This window comes from Lycorma delicatula, chromosome 7 (genome assembly GCF_047948215.1).
Source record: "Lycorma delicatula isolate Av1 chromosome 7, ASM4794821v1, whole genome shotgun sequence".
Lineage (NCBI taxonomy): Eukaryota > Metazoa > Arthropoda > Insecta > Hemiptera > Fulgoridae > Lycorma > Lycorma delicatula.
This window is the reverse complement of record NC_134461.1, coordinates 147,169,647-147,191,509: the sequence shown is the minus strand read 5'-3', so window position 1 is coordinate 147,191,509 and position 21,863 is coordinate 147,169,647. Positions and strand designations below refer to the sequence as shown.

At 29.9% G+C, this 21,863-nt stretch overlaps 1 protein-coding gene across 2 annotated transcripts; it reads left to right on the top strand.

Annotated features, from left to right (window-relative positions):
• Positions 1-2,053: 2,053 nt before the first annotated feature.
• LOC142327974 (vacuolar ATPase assembly protein VMA22) lies at positions 2,054-11,141 on the top strand. 2 transcript variants are annotated; one of them, XM_075371398.1, is made up of 2 exons: positions 2,054-2,405; positions 10,274-11,141. In XM_075371398.1, exon 2 carries the CDS (start codon positions 10,276-10,278, stop codon positions 10,906-10,908), a length of 633 nt encoding a protein of 210 aa, XP_075227513.1. In that variant the 5' UTR covers positions 2,054-2,405; positions 10,274-10,275; the 3' UTR covers positions 10,909-11,141. The 2 variants fall into 2 exon arrangements, with proteins under 2 accessions (XP_075227513.1, XP_075227512.1); XM_075371397.1 differs by having other exon boundaries at positions 2,059-2,366.
• Positions 11,142-21,863: the final 10,722 nt, after the last annotated feature.

The following is a 21,863-nucleotide window of genomic DNA, read 5'->3' as shown; positions in this document are numbered from 1 at the left end:
TTCCATATATTTTATTCTATTCTTCCTTAAAAAGTTGTTCTATTTTATATTGTCGAATTCCTAGTGTATTCCAGAAATATACTAGTTATAGTGTCCAACATCTAGCATCCTTCCACCACATGTTCTGTTTACCTGCATATTATTTCTGAGAGTACTTTACTGCCTTACTACTACTTTTCTTACTACTAGCTGTAATATGTTCAAAGCTGGCACAGTGACACATGCAGAGTGGTTTAAGAATTCTATCAAACTGATCATAGAATATAATCTCCTGCAATATCATTAATCTCTTTTTCTTCATCTAAAAGTTTTTCCATTAAAGAGGTGGCAAGTCAACTGTCAACTGGTAATTCTTTCTTCTTTCTAACAAAGATTTGTAATTACCTGATAAGGGTTTATTATCTCTGATAGTTTTTTCATTTGTCCAACATTTTTTTATATTTTTCTATACATTCATTTTCCAATGATCATGTTTTTCTATTCTCCATTACATCTCTTCATCAAGGAATTTTCCTCTACTATTTTGTACATACTATTAATTTTACCTCAAAACAGTCTTTACAGTTCCCAATCTACATCATCTTTAAAATTATTTATATTTCTACATCCATTTATCAGTTCTAATATATATTATTATCCATAATTTTCGACAGCCATAGTAAAATTAATTGATAATGTACTGAAGTTAACTTTAAGGTATCTTGATAACTAAACAGTTACAAAAAACAAATGTATGATAGGATGCAGCCATTTTTATAGAGGAGAAAAGGACTTAAACTAGTAAGAATAAACATAAGTTTGAAGTCAGGAATAATTTTTGACTTTTGTCATCTAACTTACCATATTATCTAAAGTATGTATCTACAGCATCATTATCTAAGTAGATTATCTAAATTATGTTTGGAAAGTCTTTTTAGATGCCGTTTTTACTTAAAAATAAAAAAAAAAATATATTAATGATTTTCTTATCATCAAAAAGAATAACTCACATAAAATGGTATGAAAATTTACATCAGTACCACCAAATTTTGTTTCTCAATACAATCCGCGATTAAATGCCATTACTTTGGCATGAAAAAAATACCTGCATTGCTGATCTTAGTATTCGGTGTTAATTTATTTCACAGTATCATCGGGCTGGTCTAGTGGTTATCACATCAGTTGATTTAAGCTGTAAATCAGCTGATTTCAAAGTCGAGAGTTCTAGGTTCAAATCCTTGTAAAGTATCTTTTATACGGATTTGAATACTAGATCATGGATACTGGTGTTCTTTGGTTTCAATTAACCACACATCTCAGTAACAGTTAACTTTTTTTTTCCCCACGACCACTGAGAATGGTCCAGCAGTTATGTATTGTGCATCCTCAGTAGTTGCCTGGCCTCTAACTTCACGGGACCCCACAGGATCCGGCGATGCCGTGCCCTGCGGGGGTCGCTCACCCAGAAGGCTGTTTCTTTTCTTTGTGCCATACCTCAAACCAGTTCCTCTCCAAGGAAGGGATCTGGCTCTGGTCTTTTCAAGGGGCTCCGGGGACTCAAGAGGTCCCCGGTCAATCATCGAGAGCGGCCCACCTCAGCGAAGTGGAATGGTCGACCTGAGACTGTTCAAGACTACACTTCATTCACATTCATACATACTATCCTCAAGTAATACCTTACCGTGGTTCAGGAGGCTAAACAGAAAAAGAGGACTCTTTCAAAATGGTTAGCCTCGTTGTAATATTTGCACAACATTCAATTCATATTTATCTAAAATTTAAATACAATTTTCTTATTTCATTCAATACTTTAGTTCATATAATGAATTACAAAATTTCAAATAATATCTTGTTATTTTTTATATTATTCTCATACATTATGGAACTTTTCAGTGTAGACAAATATATATGAATTATGTATAAGTAAAAAATTACTACATTTATTTATATGATGATCGATTTACATACACATACATTGTACATTATTTGGATGCCAAAAGTGCGGTCAGTCGGTGGTTGGGGCTGTGCAACAAATACAGTGCGAGTAATTTATATATGAAAAAAAGACTGCAGATTGGCAAACTGGGGTACTTTTTTTTGCCACCAGTACTTTAGTTTTTACTGGTAAGAACTTGTATGACTGTTGAAGTAATTTAAAAATACGCGTCATGGACTATAAAACTCCTATGGCTGCTCTAATTGCCTGTTGAATCTGTCAGCTGATTTTTATTTGTATTTTACTAGGTTATAATGAAAGTGTTTCGGTTAACAGTTTTATAGTGTCAGTTAAGTCTCTTAGTGATTGATTATTGACGTTATACCTATGATTTAAGTAAATATTCTAAATTCTCACGTTAAAGAAGTTCTTGTTTTTATTTTAATTTAAGGTTTGTACCTTAAAAAATATTTTTCGCCTAACGTAAATAGTAAGTTACACGTAATCTTTTGTTCTGTTATTTTGATGATGTGTGACTTAGTTTTTGTTATTATACCCTAAATGTAGAATTATACAATATTTTATTTTTTATAAATATAAATACCACTGCTTCAGCCTCTGATATTCATTTTTAGTTAAGTTGTGACATATTTTTTAGGATATTTTTATAGTTTTCAATACAGTGGACAGTCGTGTTTAAGGTTAGGTGGTCATTGTGCAAGTAGTTACATATTTGTTTACATTTTTTAGAATATTATGATCTGGTATTTACAGTAACTGGTTACACTGTTATGTATTTAAATTATACAAGACAAACAAAATGAAAACTTTTAAAAGGTTTCACTCTTCCTTCAGATTCATTACAAAATTCTATTAAATTAGTTTACAATTATATCCAGATATGAATTAATCCATTATAGGATATATAATCCCATATGAATTCATTAAATCCTATAACTACAATTATCCTATCTGTATAATTATATAATGTATGTAATTTTAACTATGTTATAAATAATGTATTTTTTTTGTGTTCACTCATTTTATTGGTTTGATGCAGCTCTCCAAGATTCCCTATCTAGTGCTAGTCGTTTCATTTCACTATACCCCCTACATTCTACATCCCTAACAATTTGTTTTACATATTGAGCCTGCCTGCTCAATTTTTTCCTTCTACCTGTGCCTCCAATATTAAAGTGACTATTCCAGGATGCCTTAATATGTGGCTGTAAGTCTGTCTTTTCTTTTAACTCTATTTTTCCAAATGCTTCTTTCTTCATCGATTTGCCGCAACACCTCTTCATTTGTCATTTTATCCACCCATCTGATTTTTAACATTCTCCTGTAACACCACATTTAAAAAGCTTCTAATCTTTTCTTCTTAGGTACTCCAATCGTCCAAGTCTCACTTCCATATAAAGATATGCTCCAAACATATACTTTCAAAAATCTTTTCCTGACGTTTAGATTAATTTTTGATGTAAACAAATTATAATTCTGGCTGGAGGCTTGTTTCGCCTGTGCTATTCGGCATTTTATATCGCTTCTGCTTCGTCCATCTTTAGTAATTCTACTTCCATAATCTTTTCTCTTCCTATTTTTATATTCAGTGATCCATCTTTGTTATTTATACTACATTTCATTACTTTTTGTTTTGTTTTTGTTTATTTTTATGCGGTAGTTCTTGCGTAGGACTTCATCCATGCCATTCATTGTTTCTTCTAAATCTTTTTTACTCTCAGCTAGAATTACTATACCATCAGCAAATCATAGCATATTTATCTTTCCACCTTGTACTGTTACTCCGGATCTAAATTGTTTTTTACATCATGAACACTGCTAGTTCTATGTAAAGATTAAAAAGTAACGGGGATAGGGAACATCCTTGTCAGACTCCCTTTTTTATTACGGTTTCTGTCTTATGTTCTTCAATTATTACTGTTGCTGTTTGATTCGTGTAAATGTTAGCAATTGTTCCTCTACCTCTGTATTTGAACCCTAATTTTTTTAAATGCTTAACATTTTATTCCAGTCTATGTTATTGAATGCCTTTTCTAGGTCTATAAATGCCAAGTATGTTGGTTTGTTTTTCTTTAATCTTCCTTCTACTATTAATCTGAGTGCTAAAATTGCTTCCCTTGTCCCAGTACTTTTCCTGAAACCAAATTGGTCTTCTAATACTTCCACTCTTCTCTCAATTCTTCTGTAGAGAAATCTAGTTAAGATTTTTGTTGCATTACTAGTTAAGCTAATTGTTCTGTATTCTTCACATTTATCTGCTCCTGCTTTCTTTGATATCATGACTATAACACTCTTTTTAAAGTCTGACGGAATTTCCCCTTTTCCTAAATATTGCACACCAGTTTGTATAATCGCTTCCTCACCTGCACTGCCCAGTAATTCTGCAGGCATTCTGTCTATTCAGGGAGCCTTTCTGCCATTCAAATCTTTTAATCCTCTCTTAAATTCAGATCTTAGTATTGTTTCTCCCCTTTCATCCGCTACGATTTCCTCTTCTTCCTATATAACACCATTTTCTAATTCATTTCCCCCCCGTATAACTCTTCAATATATTCCACCCACTTATCGACTTTTCCTTTCGTACTAAAGAAAGGAAAAGTCCTTTATAATAATGTGTTATAATAATAACACATTATTATATTTTAATTTTTGTACCCCAAAATTTTCCTTAACGTTCCTGTATGCTCCATCTATTTTACCAATTTTCACTTCTCTTTCCACTTCTGAATACTTTTCTTTAATCCACTCTTCTTTCGCTAATTTGCACATCCTGTTTATAATATTTCTTAATTGTCGATAGTTCCTTTTATTTTCTTCATTACTAGCATTCTTATATTTTACGTTCAGCATTATTTCGAGGTTCAGCAGCTTATATTTTTACGTTCTAGCATTATATTATGTTCATCCATCAGCTGCAATATATCATCTGAAATCCAAGGTTTTCTACCAGTTCTTTTTGTTCTGTCTAAGTTCGCTTCTGCTGATTTAACAATTTCCTTTTTAACATTCTCCCATTCTTCTTCTACATTTTCTACCTTATCTTTTTTACTCAGACCTCTTGCGATGTCCTCCTCAAAAATCGTCTTTACCTCCTCTTCCTCAAGCTTCTCTAAATTCCACAGATTCATTAAAATGTATAACTAACATTATAAGGGTTTAGTAAACCTGAATTCGTATGTACTTCAATTCTCTAGCTATAAGTAGCTGCAGAGTTTATCCAGAATTAATGTTTAGCAGTAATCCACTCGCCTATTAGCTTTCCCTTTACCTTTTTTAATGGTTTAACATTATTGGATTGAAATGCTTTTCTCAAAGTACCTTGTTCTTCTACTCCTCCACGGTGTGAAAAGAAGTCGTCCGGATGTGAATTTACGAGATGAATTTTCAATCACATTATATCATGCAGTTCTGTATAAATTATGAATTATCTTTTCTTTATCCTCTTTAAAGCAATAATTTTATTGATAACCAGAAAATTATTATATTTGCTTTATACACAAGCATGCGTGTATGGACACACACACCCACACATATACACACTAACACACAATTAAATGAATAAATTTCATGTCACATGAAAAAAAAACAAAAATTTTATCTTTGCCACTTTTCTTAATTTTAGATGAATGAAAATCCTTTGTTTTATTTTTCTCTCACTTATTGGAATTTCTGCTTTGCATTGAACACTACTCTTTCTGTTTAGCCAACAAAACCACCTTAAAGTATTTCTTCAGAAGATGAATGAGGATGGTATGAATGTAAATGAAGTGCATAGCCTTGTACAGTCTCAGGTCGACCATTCCTGAGATGTGTGGTTAATTGAAATCCAACCACCAAAGAACGCCAGTATCCATGATCTAGTAATCAAATCCATATAAAAGTAAAAGTATTCATATTAAAAGGGAGACCACCTTTTACTAGGATTTGAACCTTAGAACTCTTGACTTTGAAATCAGCTAATTTGCGATGATGAGTTCACCACTAGACCAACCCAGTGGGTTCGTACAGAACACTGGACTGTCTTCTAGCTTTTCTTGACATTCAAACAGAATGACAAGTGTGATAACATAGTGAAATTATTAAAAACTAAATTTCTTTCAATACTGTTACTATTTTAACAGGACCTTTCAGAGCTAATTAGCAGCAGAGTCAATCCATTTAAGTGTCCCAAAAAACATAAGCTGCTTGCTTGACCAATTCAAAAAAAAAGAAACTTACCCACTAGTTTCCGACATGTTTCAGCACCTTAAAATTATTTTTTATTTAAGCAGTTTACCTGTGGCGACCATTTTTGTTAAAGTGTGCACACCTGTTTTTGTGATTGTAAGGGCTTATGGAAAAAATCATAACTAAAAAACTATTGGTCCTGGAAGTATGAAGCAAAAACCAACTTAATCATATTTTCTCAAGGTAAAAGATTGGTCCACTGGTTTATTTACCTAACTTTTTTCTTTTTATGAGAAAATTATCAATAAAGTTGAACATGAAAAATCGTGAAATTTCACTTTTCATTATTTTTTTATATGTAGGTATATGTAAGTAGTTTTACCATAAATAATATTAATGATGATATACTTACCCCAAAAGTTTTATGAATTCTTGAAAACTAATTAAAAAAAAATCAAATTTTGGCTTCAAATAACTCTTGATGGGGCTGGTGATAAAAATTTCAAATTTGCACAACTAGATGCTAATGGTAAATAAAAACGTTTCCTGTGTATTGTACTAATAAAGTTATAACCTCTCAAAAATCATGAATAACATGTTAAAAGAGATACCATTTTGACACGCTAACTAAGTGCTCCAAGGGGTTTCTTGTCTTCTTTGCACTTGACATTTTTTATATTTAGCCCCCATGTTGTTGAAGTTGACATTTCAATATTTTTAAAATAGTTTTTTTTTAATTATTAATGTTAGGATGTAATTTAATGATAACTTAACCAATACCAGTAACCTAATACAATTTTGATTCAAAAATGCTCGTAAAACTTACCCAAACTTAGATTTCAGTAAAGTAGCCTACATCATTTTCAAGGATTCATTTTTATTTTTGTAAACACAATCAAAGAAAAAATAAATTGTAGCAAAATTTTAATTATTTAATGAAATAGCCTGTTTTTGTAGCAATGAAAATTTATTATTTAGTGTGGTTAACAAACAGTTGCGATATCTTCAAATAATTCTCTTGAAATTGTGTGAAAATGACCTGTCACTGAGGTTAGTTCTAGTGATGTCAACTTTCTCAGGACTTTGCAGATTGGTACCCACACTTTGTTGAGGTTTTTGAAATGATGTACGTGGTCCAGCCGGGTGAAAAAAATGAACCTGCACATTGTCATTTTTGAGGCTAATATCCACCACTTCTCCTATCAACCCCCGATTGTCATACACACAAGCAGTAGAGTCTTTTTCCGTAACTGAAAGTGGTACAATGGCTTCTGACACAGGAACATACTTTTGGTAGCTTCTAATACCAAGAACTCTTTCATAATAGTAAAAACATTTTTTTAGAGATTCTGAAATCTTAGCTATCTCATCTGATTTAATAAAAAAAACTATGTTTTTCAACTTGTGATTACAAAATGAATACATTTCATCAATGTTTAGTATCTGGCTGTTTAATGACCTTCGCAGGCTTACCTTTTTGGAGGCTTGCCTTTGCTACCTCTTGTTTTGCTGTTCCTCCCATATCATCACAGGCGATTTTCCCATGAGATGATCCAAAGAAGTGACATTCGGCTTCAAGGTCTATGTCTTTTTTGTGACTACACAAATTAGCAAAATTCAGATGGTGACTTGTAGCACCATCAGTAAAATTGATGAGTTTTAATGTTGCTGTATTGTGCTTCAAGTGATCACTTAAAATATAGACACTTTTGTTTTGTAATACATAATTTTCCTTGAAATAGAACATAAAAAAGGGTGAACTGTGGCTTGGCTGTTGACCCATTGGGAGCTTTGTATCTCATCTTGAACAAGAAATGAAAAGTTTTTTGCAAAGTCTGCCAACACCAAACATTCTTCTTCACCTAATTCTGATTTTTTTCTTGAAAAACTGAGCTTGAGATTTTGATACAAAATGTTGAGTTTTCAGCTTTTGCAATTTTTCCACTAATGATTCAGAAAACTCATGTTTTGTTTGAAGAACAGTAATCATCTATCCCCTCTCAGTTGTTACCCACTGTTTGTACATTATTGTATCTTGCAAAACATTATACTCTTCGGAAAAGTTGAGCATGTTAAACACTGCCTACTTACCTGGACATTTGGTGTATACATTCAGCTTTACTAGTTATCCTTGTCACAAACAAAGATATCTACTAAGTCCTTATAATCAACATTAAGTTTGGGACCATCAATCATGAGTTTGATGTTCTGGTGGAGGGGGCAGACACAAACTATATGAGTTCCGAATGCACCAGCTAAGATAAACCATTTTGGACGGAGTTCACAGAACTTTGATCTTTCAATTTTTTCCTCAGGGTTTTCACTTTTAAAGGAGACATACAATTCATTTAAGTTTATCAGAACAAGCTACTTTTGCTTATGCACTTTGACACCACCAACACGCATGTTAACACAATCCTTTTTACCAGAAGACAGCCTGCTACTATTGTCATCTTAATGAAATAACACAACTTTTTTAATTGTGTCATTACTAATTCCTGTTTTATGTCTTTTATCTAACTTCGATAGAATGCCTTGCTCATTAACTAATTTTCTTGTAAGTCTAACCAAACACTCAGATACATTGATCTCTATTTTAGATCTGGTCCAAGGTTGGGGAAGTAAACTGTCTGTTTCAACTACAGTAATAAGTATAAAAATATTAAAATGCCAAGAAGACAAGAAACCCCCTTGAAGCACTTATTTAGCGAGTCAAAATGGTATCGCTTTTAATGTTTTTCATTATTTTTGAGAGGTTATAACTTTTATTAGTACAATACACAAGAAAATTTTTATTTACCATAAACATCTACAAAAACACTTAAGTTGTGCAAATATGAGATTTTTATCACCAGCCCCTTCAGAGTTGTTTGAAGCCAAAATTTGATTTTTTTTTAAATTAGTTTTCAAAAATTCATAAAACTTTAGGGGAAAATATATCACCATTAATATTATTTATGGTAAAATTAATAACATATACCGACATATGAAAAAATAAATTCAAACTGTGTATGCCATACCTGGCTCTCGAAAAAATTAACAAAAGTGAAATTTCACAGTTTTTCATGTTTAAATTTATTGATAATTTTCTCATAGAAAGAAGAGAGATAGGTAAATAAACCGCTGGACCAATCTTTTACCTTGAAAAAATATGATTAAATTGCTTTTTGTTTCATCCTTCCAGGACCAATAATTTTTTAATTATGATTATTTCCATAAACCCTTACAATCTCAAAAATAGGTGTGCACACCGTAACAAAAATGGCCGCCACAGGTAAGCTGCTTAAATAAAAAATTTTTAAAAATAGTTTTAAGGTGCTGAAACATGTAGGAAACAAGTGGGTCAGTTTCAGTTTTTTTTGAAGTGGTCAAGCAACCAGCTTATGTTTTTTTGGGACAGTTCAAATGGATTGACCCACAATCACAAAAATTGGTGAGCACACCGTAACAAAAATGGCCGCCTCAGGTAAACTGCATAAATTAAAAAAAAAATATTTTTAAGGTCCTGAGACATATAGGAAACAAATGGGCAAGTTCAATTTTTTTTTAATTGGTCAAGGACCACCCTTGAGTCTCTTCAAATGGATTGACCCAACATCTTCCGAAGAGTTACCCAGTTATTGTTATTGTCATCTATCTTATATTTTTTCCTGGTAATCAATCCAGGAAAATAAATCCAGGTAATTAAAGGGTTAATCCAGAGTTTTATTAAAGGTCGAATAGTGGCTTATTTCTTTATTAAGTTTTCTCTTATATCCCTTTCACTGTTTTTTAATAAAAACATAATTCAACTTCTTCATTTGCAAATAAGAAATCATTATTTTATTTGTGTTAAAGCTAATACTAACTGCTTATAATAATTGACAAATTATGTTTGTCCATTATAAAAAGATTATTATAAACTGAGTTTTCAAGAATGTTGTATATTAGACTTTCGTTAAGGTCTATCACTTTACTTAAATTTGCCAAAAAAATGAAGTAGTTGGCCAATAATTTTTATTGAGAGTTATATGTATGTATTATAAAATGTTTGAGATTTTTGTTACGTTAATTTATTATTTGATCAGAAAGACATATGCTTTATTGCTAAATTTTTTTAAAAATTGTTACTTTAATGTTTGATAATTCAGTTGCAATTTTAGTGAGTAACTGTTTTACTTCTTGTTGCAGAAATGGCAGATGGCAGTAGTAATAATATTGATTTAAAAGATATTTGTCATGAGCTGGACACATTATCTATAAGAATATTACAGCTAATGAATGATTTGATTCAGTGTAAATTAAATATAGAGAAAGCGGTAAAAAATGGTAGTCTGGATTTAGCAAAAGCTAGGTATATAATGGGTAATAGAAATGTGTCATCATTACAGTTACCGACAGAAGATGGCTCTGAGGTGCAAGCTTTAACTACCGTAATCTCATCAAAGGATGAGATTAGTAATTTAAACAATTTATCATATCAGTTAAAACGTATTTCTCCTCAAGAAAAACAGAGATCACCAAAAACTAGCATTAAGCAAAGATCAACTAAAGAGTATGAAGAATTTATAGAATTGGATGAAGAAGAATCACAACCTTTATTATTACAATCATCAGAATCAAAATCTGCCGTACAAGACCCTATTAAATGGTTTGGTGTCCTTGTACCACAAAATTTACGCCAAGGCCAGGCTTGGTTTCAAAAAGCAATTGAACTTGCTGTACAAAGTGCTAACATTCAGGCAGAATTAGATGCATCCAGAATTCAGTTTCAGAATTTATTAAAGAGGAAATGTGATTATATTGATAGCGTTAGAGAACCATAAAAATGTATTTAAATATAATATTAATATTAAATATAATATTAATTTGAAAGTATGTGTTAAAACAAAAGTTATGTTTTAATTGTATTATAATAGGATTGATTTGTAAAATATTCTATTCTAATTTATAAATTAAAACCTAATTTGTTTCTTCTATATTAACTTCAAGATTTATATAAATAAGATACAATTATGTGTACATTTCTTATTGGTTAATTAAATTTTATTTTGTAGTATGTATAATTTTTATTGAGATTTTGTTTGTTTAAAAATACATACAAATGAATTATGTAAGATATTCTGAGTTGGGTTCATTTGCAGAAACAGACCTTGAGGACAAAAATTGGTGATAATTTAATGGAATTTTATCTTTTCTATCTATGACAGTCAGCAGTGAAAATTAAGTAAAACAATTTTTTAATTCATTAAACAAATTTGTATAGTAACTGTTTTTAAATAGTCATTAATCTATTGATCCTTTTGCAGCTACTTAAGTGAGTAGTGCTGCTATTTTTCATCCTGACATCCGCTGATGTTATTGCTGGCAAATTTTCTTGGATTAGAACGCAACCCACCAAGTCGATCTAGTGGTGAACACATCTTCGCAAATCAGCTGATTTGGAAGTCAAGAGTTCCAGCATTCAAGTTCTAGTAAAGGCAGTTACTTTTATGTGGTTTTGAATACTAGATCATGGATACCGCTGTTCTTTGGTGGTTGGGTTTCAATTAACCACACACCTCAGAAATGGTCGACCTGAGATTGTGCAAGACTACACTTCACCTACACTCATACATCATCCTCATTCATCCTCTGGAGTAATACTTGATGGTAATTCCCAGAGGCTTAACAGGATAAAAGGAAGGGTTAGGAACACAAATATTTAAAATGTAGTAACAAGCTGTATTAAGTTTTAATTTTGTCTGTGGATATTGCAGCACACTCACAGATTCAAATCTCCTCAAAGTAAATTAAAAGAAACCTAACCAAAATAAAAAATACACTACATTAGTATTCATAAACAAAGAGTCAGAAAAATACAATTAAAGACTTAAAGAACTAGACACAATATAGCCTTAAAAATATTACGTACGAAGTTCTATCACTGAACTAAGTGCCTGTGATGTATATATAAACAATAAATTTAGTATATATGTAATTGTTTTGACTGCATAATATTCTATAAAGTAGTTTTCATTCAAAAAATACTGTGAACCTAAAAGCAACTTTTGCCATCACCTCACAATGCAATCATAAATTCACAAAGATCAGTCAAAACTTAATATTTCAAATGTAAACAAAAAAAAAAGACTCATAAGCTAAAGAAATACAAAATATATTGAAATACCCCAAAAAAGTGACAATTTATATATTGCACTTTTTGACTTCATACAAAATATGTGGTTTATTTTATTTATTTGACCCATTCTGGGTAGTACCTAGGATGGGTTCATTTATTTATGCATTAAATGTGATTTTATACGAAGGAGAGTACACTGGGTTTTTTTGGTTTTTAATTATAGGAAAACTAATAGGAAATGATCTTCCTTTCTTTTCCTTACCCTTCTGCTGTTAAGTGTTGATAAGGAATTAGGTGATATGAAAAAAAACTTAATATTAGTAGGTGTAAAATATGGAAACATCTGATTAAAATATATAAAACTTAATTTAAATATAAATATCTGAGCTACAGCAAGTTCAGATCAAATAGAGGTGAACATATAAAATCAAAATGATGAACATGACTATAATTTATACTACAACTAGTTTATGCGGAATGTAGAAGAAGCCTTAGGCAGAATATTCATGCCAGAGACTCCTATTCTGAAGGTTTTCTAATCTCAAACAACTGGGTCTTGTAAAATACAAAGATAAGTTTGGAGATATTGAGAGCAGGAACCAAGCAAGCTATCTGAATATTTTTATTTTAATTATACTCAAGATGTGATTTGGAAATTGAATAAAATTTAATGAGGTAAAACAATTACTTGAGAATATTGATATATGCAACAGTAAATCATTCTAGTAAAAAAAAAAAATGACATATATATTTAACATTCCAATAGGAATACAAACTGTAACTACTTGTTTAGCTTCAGCAGTTATTGGTAAATTTGTAAATTCTGCTGTAGATAAATACGACTGTTCACTATCTCTACTCGTGCATACACCAATGGATTAGTAACTAAGTCTAATTTAAGATTATTTTTTTTTATATGAGTTTCTGTATGAACAAATTGATAACTGCATCCACATTAAATTATGATTAGTAAATATTAATTTACCTTTAATAAAGTGACTAAATGGAGAATCAATAACAGCAAGGGGCTTTTTTCTACCAGGGAAAAACACAAAGACAAGCAGATACATTAAATTAAATAGATTATAATTAAATTAAAAAATAAATTTAATAATTTTATTAAATTATTTAATAAATTAAATTATATACATTAATTAAATTAAATAAAAGCGGATACATTTAGTTTCCTGTGGTTGAGCCGTGTAGAAAAATTCCCAAACTTCCATAAACATTATTGTATCGCTTTGCATTCTGAAAGCATCAGTCTGATCCAACCCATTTTCTTGCAGCATCATCAAATAATAATCATAGTTGCATAAATAAAAAAATAATTCAACCTGCTGTAAAATAATAGATATCAGTGTCCACTACTAATATGTCTATTAACCATTAGAAAAATTATAAAATAGTTTTTTATATATGCATAACTATGCTTGAGCAATTTATAAATCATAATAAACAGAAGCATCGCTATAGTCTGACAGAGGTGTTCCATTAGTGCTACAACTTTGTTATTTCCTTAATGTGAGAATAGATATTTGATTCCTCATTAGATAGATTTATTCATTATATGTTTAAAAGAAATCTTCAACCAACCGCAAGGTGAGGTGTATTTACAGGGACTTAAGACTGTCATCAGCTTGTGATAGATAAATTTTTTGGAATGTTTCCCTAATACAAGAATTAGGTTAAATACAAGTAATGTAGTGTAAGTTAAGAAAATTCAACTATTTTGCAACAAAACTCTACTCATGTGAGTTCAAAAACACAAAATAAAAGTTATATAACATTTGTTGTTAGTAATTATTAAAAGTTCACCACTAAGTAAGCCAGATGATTAAAGTACACACTATTTTCATGCACCAAAAACCATGAAAACAAGAACATCACCAACGCAGTTGGGTTACATGATTTGGCACTCTATCTCTCCCTGTCTCTACACACACACATATATATATATATATATATATATATATATATATATATATATCTAAATTCTATTAAGTTCGTTCATGAAAAATTAAGGTAAGATATGTCTTATCTCAATATTCTGTACTAGATGATTTATTTAATAGAATTTAAATATAATTTAACAATACAGATGCATACACAATTCAAGGTTACACTGACAGTATATTCTTCTTAACTCAAGAAAACAACTGATGTAAGTACACAAACCACTGCAAATGATTAGAAAGGGGTAACCAAGAGTATCATGACGTGAGTTATTAAACTTTTGATAAAGTTTTTCATTAAAAAATTAATAGCTTGACATCATTAGATGCCAGCTAAAAATGAGCATGTTTAGTTTAATCTCCTTGGAAATAATTTTTCCCTTTCTTTCTTTAACACTATTTACAAAGTAGCAGAGTTTTCATAAATTTTAACTGGAATTTATCAGGTATTAAGGATTTGATTTAATGTTGAAAAGATAGGTAATACACGTTTAGGAGATTCTGGGTATGAATAGCAATTACACTTGGGATTTTTCTTCTGTCTTTTGTATACCATTATGCTGCTCCCAAGACTCATGACTTTTAGTGGTTAAATATTAATTAGGAAAAAAAGGAAATGTGATTTACTGATGAAACTGAAGTATTTATGCCACTGAGTTAGTTGATTATTCCAATCAGGGTTGTCATTTTTTCACATCATTTAATGCAAATCATTTTCTCATTAAAATTTGTTCTGTTAAAACATCCAACACTGTAATAAATAATAAACACATTGAATTATTATGAAAAATATTTAAAAATAATTATAAAAACTCAATGCAATATAACATTACTAAAAATTATTTGTTTATTTCCACAACCTGTGATTGACTTTATAATTTACTTTATTTGTAAATAAACATTCAATGTACAATATACAATGTATGAACAGCACTGTATATACAGTACTGTATGTGTGGTTAGCCACTTAATAAAACATTTTAATTTTATATTTTAAAAAATATTTATGACTACATATTTTTATATGTTATAATTTGAATGGTTTGAATTTAATGTGTGATTTAGAAGAAAAATTTTAACTGATGATAAGGAAAACCATAACAGCTCTATTAGAAAAAATAATAAGCATAAGGTAAGAAGCATTATTGAATTCTGTACTCTTTGTGATAAATTTTTATACTTTTGTCTTTGAGATATTAGTATAGAGGGGAATATGGACAAATACAATAACAAAAGAATTGTGTTTTTTCAAAGTTAAATATATATATATATATATATCTTTTGTGGATTTTTGTAGATCTGGAAACATGCAGGAAGATTAGCAAAAATCACCTTTCATCAACAGCTTGTCAACATCGAAATCAAAGAATACCAGAACACTGGACGACAGCCCTCATCAATCTGCTACACAAAAAGGGGACAAAAGAGACCCTAAAAATTACAGGGGAATCTCACTCCTAGACAAAGTATATAAAATTCTTTCAAGAATCATCAACAGGTTCAGTTCACAACTCAAGGAAGAACTAGGAGAATACCAGGGAGATTTCAGATCTTGGAGAAGTTGTCCAGACCAGATCATGAGCCTCAAGCTAATAATGGATTACAATAGGAAAAGAAACACAGACATGATGATAATATGTATAGGTTTCAAGAAAGCTTATTACTGCATCCACAGAGAATCCCTACTAAAAATTTTATGTCACCTTGGACTAAATACCAAATTAATAAACATGATAAAATAGACCCTCACAAACACTAAGCCGAAAGTAAAATTCAGAAGTGAGCTTTCAAAACCATTTGAGATCAAAACAGGACTGTGCCAAGGTGATGGCTTCTCACCACAATTATTCAACTTTGCTGTAGAAATGGTAAGAAGGAAAGCTCAAAAAATGTCCACCAGAAATAAAAATAGGCTGAAAAATTAAAACAAACTGTCTTGGTTTCATAAATCACAGATATTAGAATTTCAAAACATTGCAAATAAAATTGGCCTCAAAGAATAATTCCAAGACAGAAGTTATCCCCCCAAAAATTAACATGATTAAAAGAAGTAAACATAAATGGTAATGAAATCAAAATAGTAACTCAATTTAAATACCTCAGAGAAATAATAACAAACAACCTAAACGAAAAAACCTTGATCCAAATAAGAAGAAACAAACTAGCTAAAGCTCAAAAATTAACCTGGTACACTTACAATAAAAAATTGCCTATCTATAAATGCAAAAATTCTTTGGACATATCATGAGGATGCAAGATTCAAGACTTCTGAAACAGCTAGTACAGTACAATCTTGACTCAAAAAACACCAAAACAAAATGCATATGGATCAGAGAACTAACAGAGAAGCCAAAGGAAATTTGTCATATACCAAATGACACCACAGACAAAATAAAAATTAAACAAGTAAATCAAGAACAAAAACATTCGCTTCACACTCAAGAAAAAACTCCCAACATGAACATTTTCAACACTATGGCCCAAAGATCGGAAAGTATGAAAAAGTACTGGAAGGTCCACAAAACCCAAAAACAGTCCCATCAAAGAAAGTTGGATAATGGACTGACTAAAGTGATCCTACTATGCTGTCATAAAAAATAATAATAATGTATATGCGTTTCTTTTTTTTTAGCAGATTTCACTAATCTGAAATGTCATTATGATAAAAAATGTAACCCCTAATTTGGGCAAATGTAAAGTGTTGACATTCTCTTCAGTAAACATAAAAGTAACTTGATGTGATAACTACATGTATGTCAACACTTACTTTTATAGACAATCATGATTTACTACCTTGGAAATCTGTACAAGTCCAGTCCTAGTAGTGATGTTATTTTAACAGGATAAAATACTTATAGATGCAGTGAAAAACTTCTTACATCATGGCTATTAGGTTTACTATTGCAGTTTAAATTTGTAATGCAGTACACTACTCTGTATCAAATTAAAGTGTTAAAAACTGATTAGTTCATAAAATTATTTAAGGGATCTATTAATAAATGAACTTCAAAAAATGTATTCAGCCTCAATACTGAGACTTGAATTTTTGAGGAGATCTGCACACAAGGTATCACGAAATAAAATATTTTATATTTTAGTATAGATGCAAGTCAGTGTAAAACCATATTTTATTATGGGAAGTACAAGATTAGCTCATCAAAAAGCGTTAAAACTGAGAATTTGTGAAAACTGAAAGATTTGATCAGGACTATCTCCCTTAAAAGATTTTGATAACTGAAAAGTATATGGAGGATATAGATTTCAGTTATTTTCTTGTATTGAAATTTTTCACCTATTTGTAAGAAAGAAAAGTAGTTCTAGTTGATCCAGAATTTTACTCGCAATCTTTTATGTATATACAAACATACAGATAGATGTATGCATTTACTTTTGTACTGAATTTGTTTTTTTTTTTAAGGTATTGTGATAGTAAAACACTGATACTACATCAATATGAATTTCTTCTCTTCAATGTTTCTATAGTGGCTGCAGTCCAATGTAAATACTTTTAAACTGAAATTGATTTTTTTATGAGTAATTTTGTGAAAATTTCCAGCAGGTATTAAAAATATGTGGATCAACTTAATATTTTACTCAATTACATACTGTCTGACAATTAAATAATGAGACATTATGATATTAAATAGAAACAAAACAATTGAATTTAATTTGTTTCTAATGAGCATTGTAGAAACATGTTAACATTGTATTTATCTTGACTTTTTAGGCAAATTATCTTGTTTCAGCAATTTTGATAATATCCAATTTGATGTTTAATAGTAAGACTGGACCAAAAACATCAAGTTCCAGTCTTTATCACAATCGAATTTATGAATCTCTTGTTTTGGTGAGGAATTTGAGTGACTGTTGTATATAATTGTCCAGCCTTTGATTTTATGACAAGAAATGCAGCACAGGTCAAGAACCAGCCTTCTTCTTGCTCAAATTTTTTATCAAGTGCCAAAATATGTGTCTGTTATATTTAAATCATCAGAAATCATTTTTACAGTTACACAAAAGTACTTGAATCTGTTCTGTTGATATTTTAGAAATTAATTTCTCATTGCAAACAAATTACAAGACATTTCACCTCTAAGTTTTATTTACCTTGAAGTCTTCTGAACTCTGTAAACCACCTGAATATTTGTGCACAAATAAATATATATTCCCATATATTTTCATATTGATTGCATTGACTTGGATGCACTTTTTTTTTAAACAGTATTTCATATTGCTTATTGTTCTATTGTATAAATGAGACTATAGTTTCCTACTACTTACACATCATGTACTGAGTTCAATTAATATGCATAGTGTGGGACCATTGTAATATTCAGATTGCAAACTGAAGATAGCCTCTTTACTACACTTATGGTTGCTATATTGCACTAGATCACTGAATAAAATGTGTTTTTTTGGCCTAATGCGTTAAAATTAAATGAATATTTTTTTTAATCAGCATTCAAGCTCACTAATTAATAATATTAGTATTTGAATATGGCTTAGACTAATATATCTACAACAGTATCTGTTTCTTATTGCACTTTGAAAGAGATTTATTTAACATCATCGTTTAAATTCAGTAATATAAATTCAACAAAATTCTCTGTTGAAATTTTACCTTGTGAAAAAACTGAAAATAAGGACTACGAATATTTGGAGATGTAGCCTTTCCAAATCTGTTAGTAGTTTTGAATATGGAAATTTCATGCGTTTGAAAATTTTCTTGCAAATTCTGGTTTATACAAAAATACAAGGGCTGTCCAGAAAGTAACTTACGTTATGAAATAAAAAACCAACGAAATAAAAAAAATAAATTTTATAATATACATTTGAAAGGGATAATCTTAAACTATTTTTCTATATGGTCGCCATTTAAATTTAGGCATTTATAACTATGCACAAGCTTTTCAATTCCTTTTCTGTAGAAATCTACCGCCTTAGATTTTTGGCACCCATCTTGCACAAAGCTTATAACCAAGCTTCCTCGATACAATTTCATGTAGTAAATTTTGTGAAATTTGGGGGAAATGAAGTGAGAGTTTTGTAATCGTAATGCGGTGATTTTCACGAATTTTATCGTTGATTTTCATTGTCAGTTCATCAGTCACAAGGTAAGACTGACCTCTCCGGTCATCATCATGAACATTGGTGCGGCCATTTTAAAACTGAATACACCACTGCCTCACTCTACCTTCACTCATTATTCCATCTCCATACACTTCACAAAGTTGCCAATGGATTTCAATTGATTTGAGGTTTTTTGCCAGTAAAAACCTAATAACTGAACGCATCTCACAACTCGCGGGATTTTTTATTGAAGTGCACATTTCAGTAATTCACAGCGATTAATTCACTGCGATTTTTAGTAGAAAAATCACAGTCCACATGCTACGACAGCTTGATGCGTACTGAGTGTAGAAATGTTTTGACACCAAGATGACAGCTCTATCATCACCCATCTCCACGCTAGGCATAAATGTTAAGTTACTTTCTGGACCGTCCTCATATATCAAGAGTACCTAGTGATTCAGTTAACTGCAAAATTTCTTATACATTTTCAACTAGATCATATCAGATTTTACTGATCAAACTATTACTTCCAAATGAGTAGAACTTCCAAATAAGTAACTTCTATTCACAAGGCTGAATGTGTAATTTTGCATATCAGCAAGCCAAGCTTACCACTCAGAATTTTAACTTCTTATTTACATTAATTTTGTCGGAAGCTTTTTTATTGCATTCCTATCTTTTATATATATATATATATATATATATATATATATATATGTAATTCATACAAGTAATCTATTTACTTTTTTTGGTTATTTAGTAAGAAATCTTGAGAACTAAATTTTGATGTTAGTTGAATTTTTGTTGTGGTTAGTGGGTGTCCCTTTACAACTCCTACTTGTCTAGACTTTACTACCCCACCAGGCAATGATAACACAGAAGCATTTTTCACCCAGGAAAAAACAAAAAAAAAAAAAAAAATAATAAACAACTCCTACACTCATCTTGCAGTCTAGACCACACATTATACTGCATGAAGGTTCTTGAATGCATTTGTTTCATTTTTAATTAGGAATTTAAATATTATATTTTTTGGTATACTAATTTTATACCTTCTCATTGAAATTCTATTAAAGATTTTTATACATCTCAAAAAATTAATTCAATGATAATATATCTTACAATACGACTTATATTTACTGACAATAAATACTTATAACATTTTTAATAGCCAACATATGATCCGCATGTTTGAACATTCATCATAAAAGCATGATGACATCAAAACAATGTTTATAATACAAATTGTATATGACTCGTTGTCATGTCTAGTCTGTGTTTTCTACTCTTTTAAACATTGAAATTAAAATATTAAGTAGTATATTAAATGTTTTTAAAAAAGACGGAAAAATTTAATGAAAAATAATTTCTTGACACTTAACATAAAAGATCCTTTTTTTCCAATTTCATAAAGTATGGAAAAGAATAAACTAGGTATTTTTACTGTGAGATTTTATTTCTACATAATTTAATGTGCATTATTTCAATTTTGAAATACTGACACATAAGGATTAATATTAATATTTTAAATGAGTATCTTTAAAAAAAGTCTTGAAAACCTTTTTGTGTGGTAAGTCTTGAAAATCTTTTTTAAAAATATCCTGATGTTTTATCTTTTGCATGTAATTAAAATAAAAAAATCAATGATAAAAAGTATTTTGCACAAATATAAAAACTACTAATCTTGTTTAATACAGGGCAATTAGGTTTATGAAAGCACATTCATATTTATTACTCACAATTTATAATGCTCCAATAATTTTTACATCATGCTGTCTTCATTCAACAGCATAGTGAATTTTTATATACTCTTCTAGTTAAAGAATAGTAGAGTGGCTTTATTCAACACAAATTTTATTTTTTATATCAAGCTAAATGTGTAAAACTCTTCATCTAACTAACATTTAACTAATTACATGAATTACTCTTTTGTATATGGTTAAACATCTGATCCGTATATGAATTGGGAGATGTGGATTCTGTTAATTTAATATAATGTTCCATTTGTTTTTAATTATTTTATATTACCACTTACAATTTTATGATAATATAAAACTGTTAATTTTAAATGGCTTTAAATATATGTACCTTAATTATAATAAATTTGTAAATTATTACCTAATTTTTGTAACAGCGTTATGAAACAACAAATTTGTATAATGGAGTAGTTTAATCACAATAGTACATTTTTCTTCACATATAAGAAACGGAGGTGTATTGTGCAAACTGAAATAAATGAATATTAAAATAAACAATTTTGTTTCGAATAATAATCTTAGATTCATACTGCGTTTCTCTCCAGAACCACTTCAGCACAACCGTATGTGTATGTTTGGAACTACGAGAAAGTCAAATATGCCTGCATAAATGCTATATATTGGAGATAATTATTGAATTGTGCTAATAACTTATTCATTTATTATTTATCTATTTGTATGAAAACTTTTAATTAAAAGTCTGTTTTAAACGTAATAATACACAAAATAAAAAAAACAAAACTTCTTTTCAGTATATACTTTAGTTTGATATAACGTATTTAAAATGTTATACATTGAATTAACAAAAAATAAAAATAAAAGTATTTTATATTGCGACTGCTACTTTGTATAATTTTTCCTCTATGTTTTGTTTA

Excerpts from the sequence above, each read along its gene's own strand:
- LOC142327974 (XM_075371398.1), top strand. The coding sequence starts at position 10,276 with ATGGCAGATGGCAGTAGTAATAATATTGATTTAAAAGATATTTGTCAT.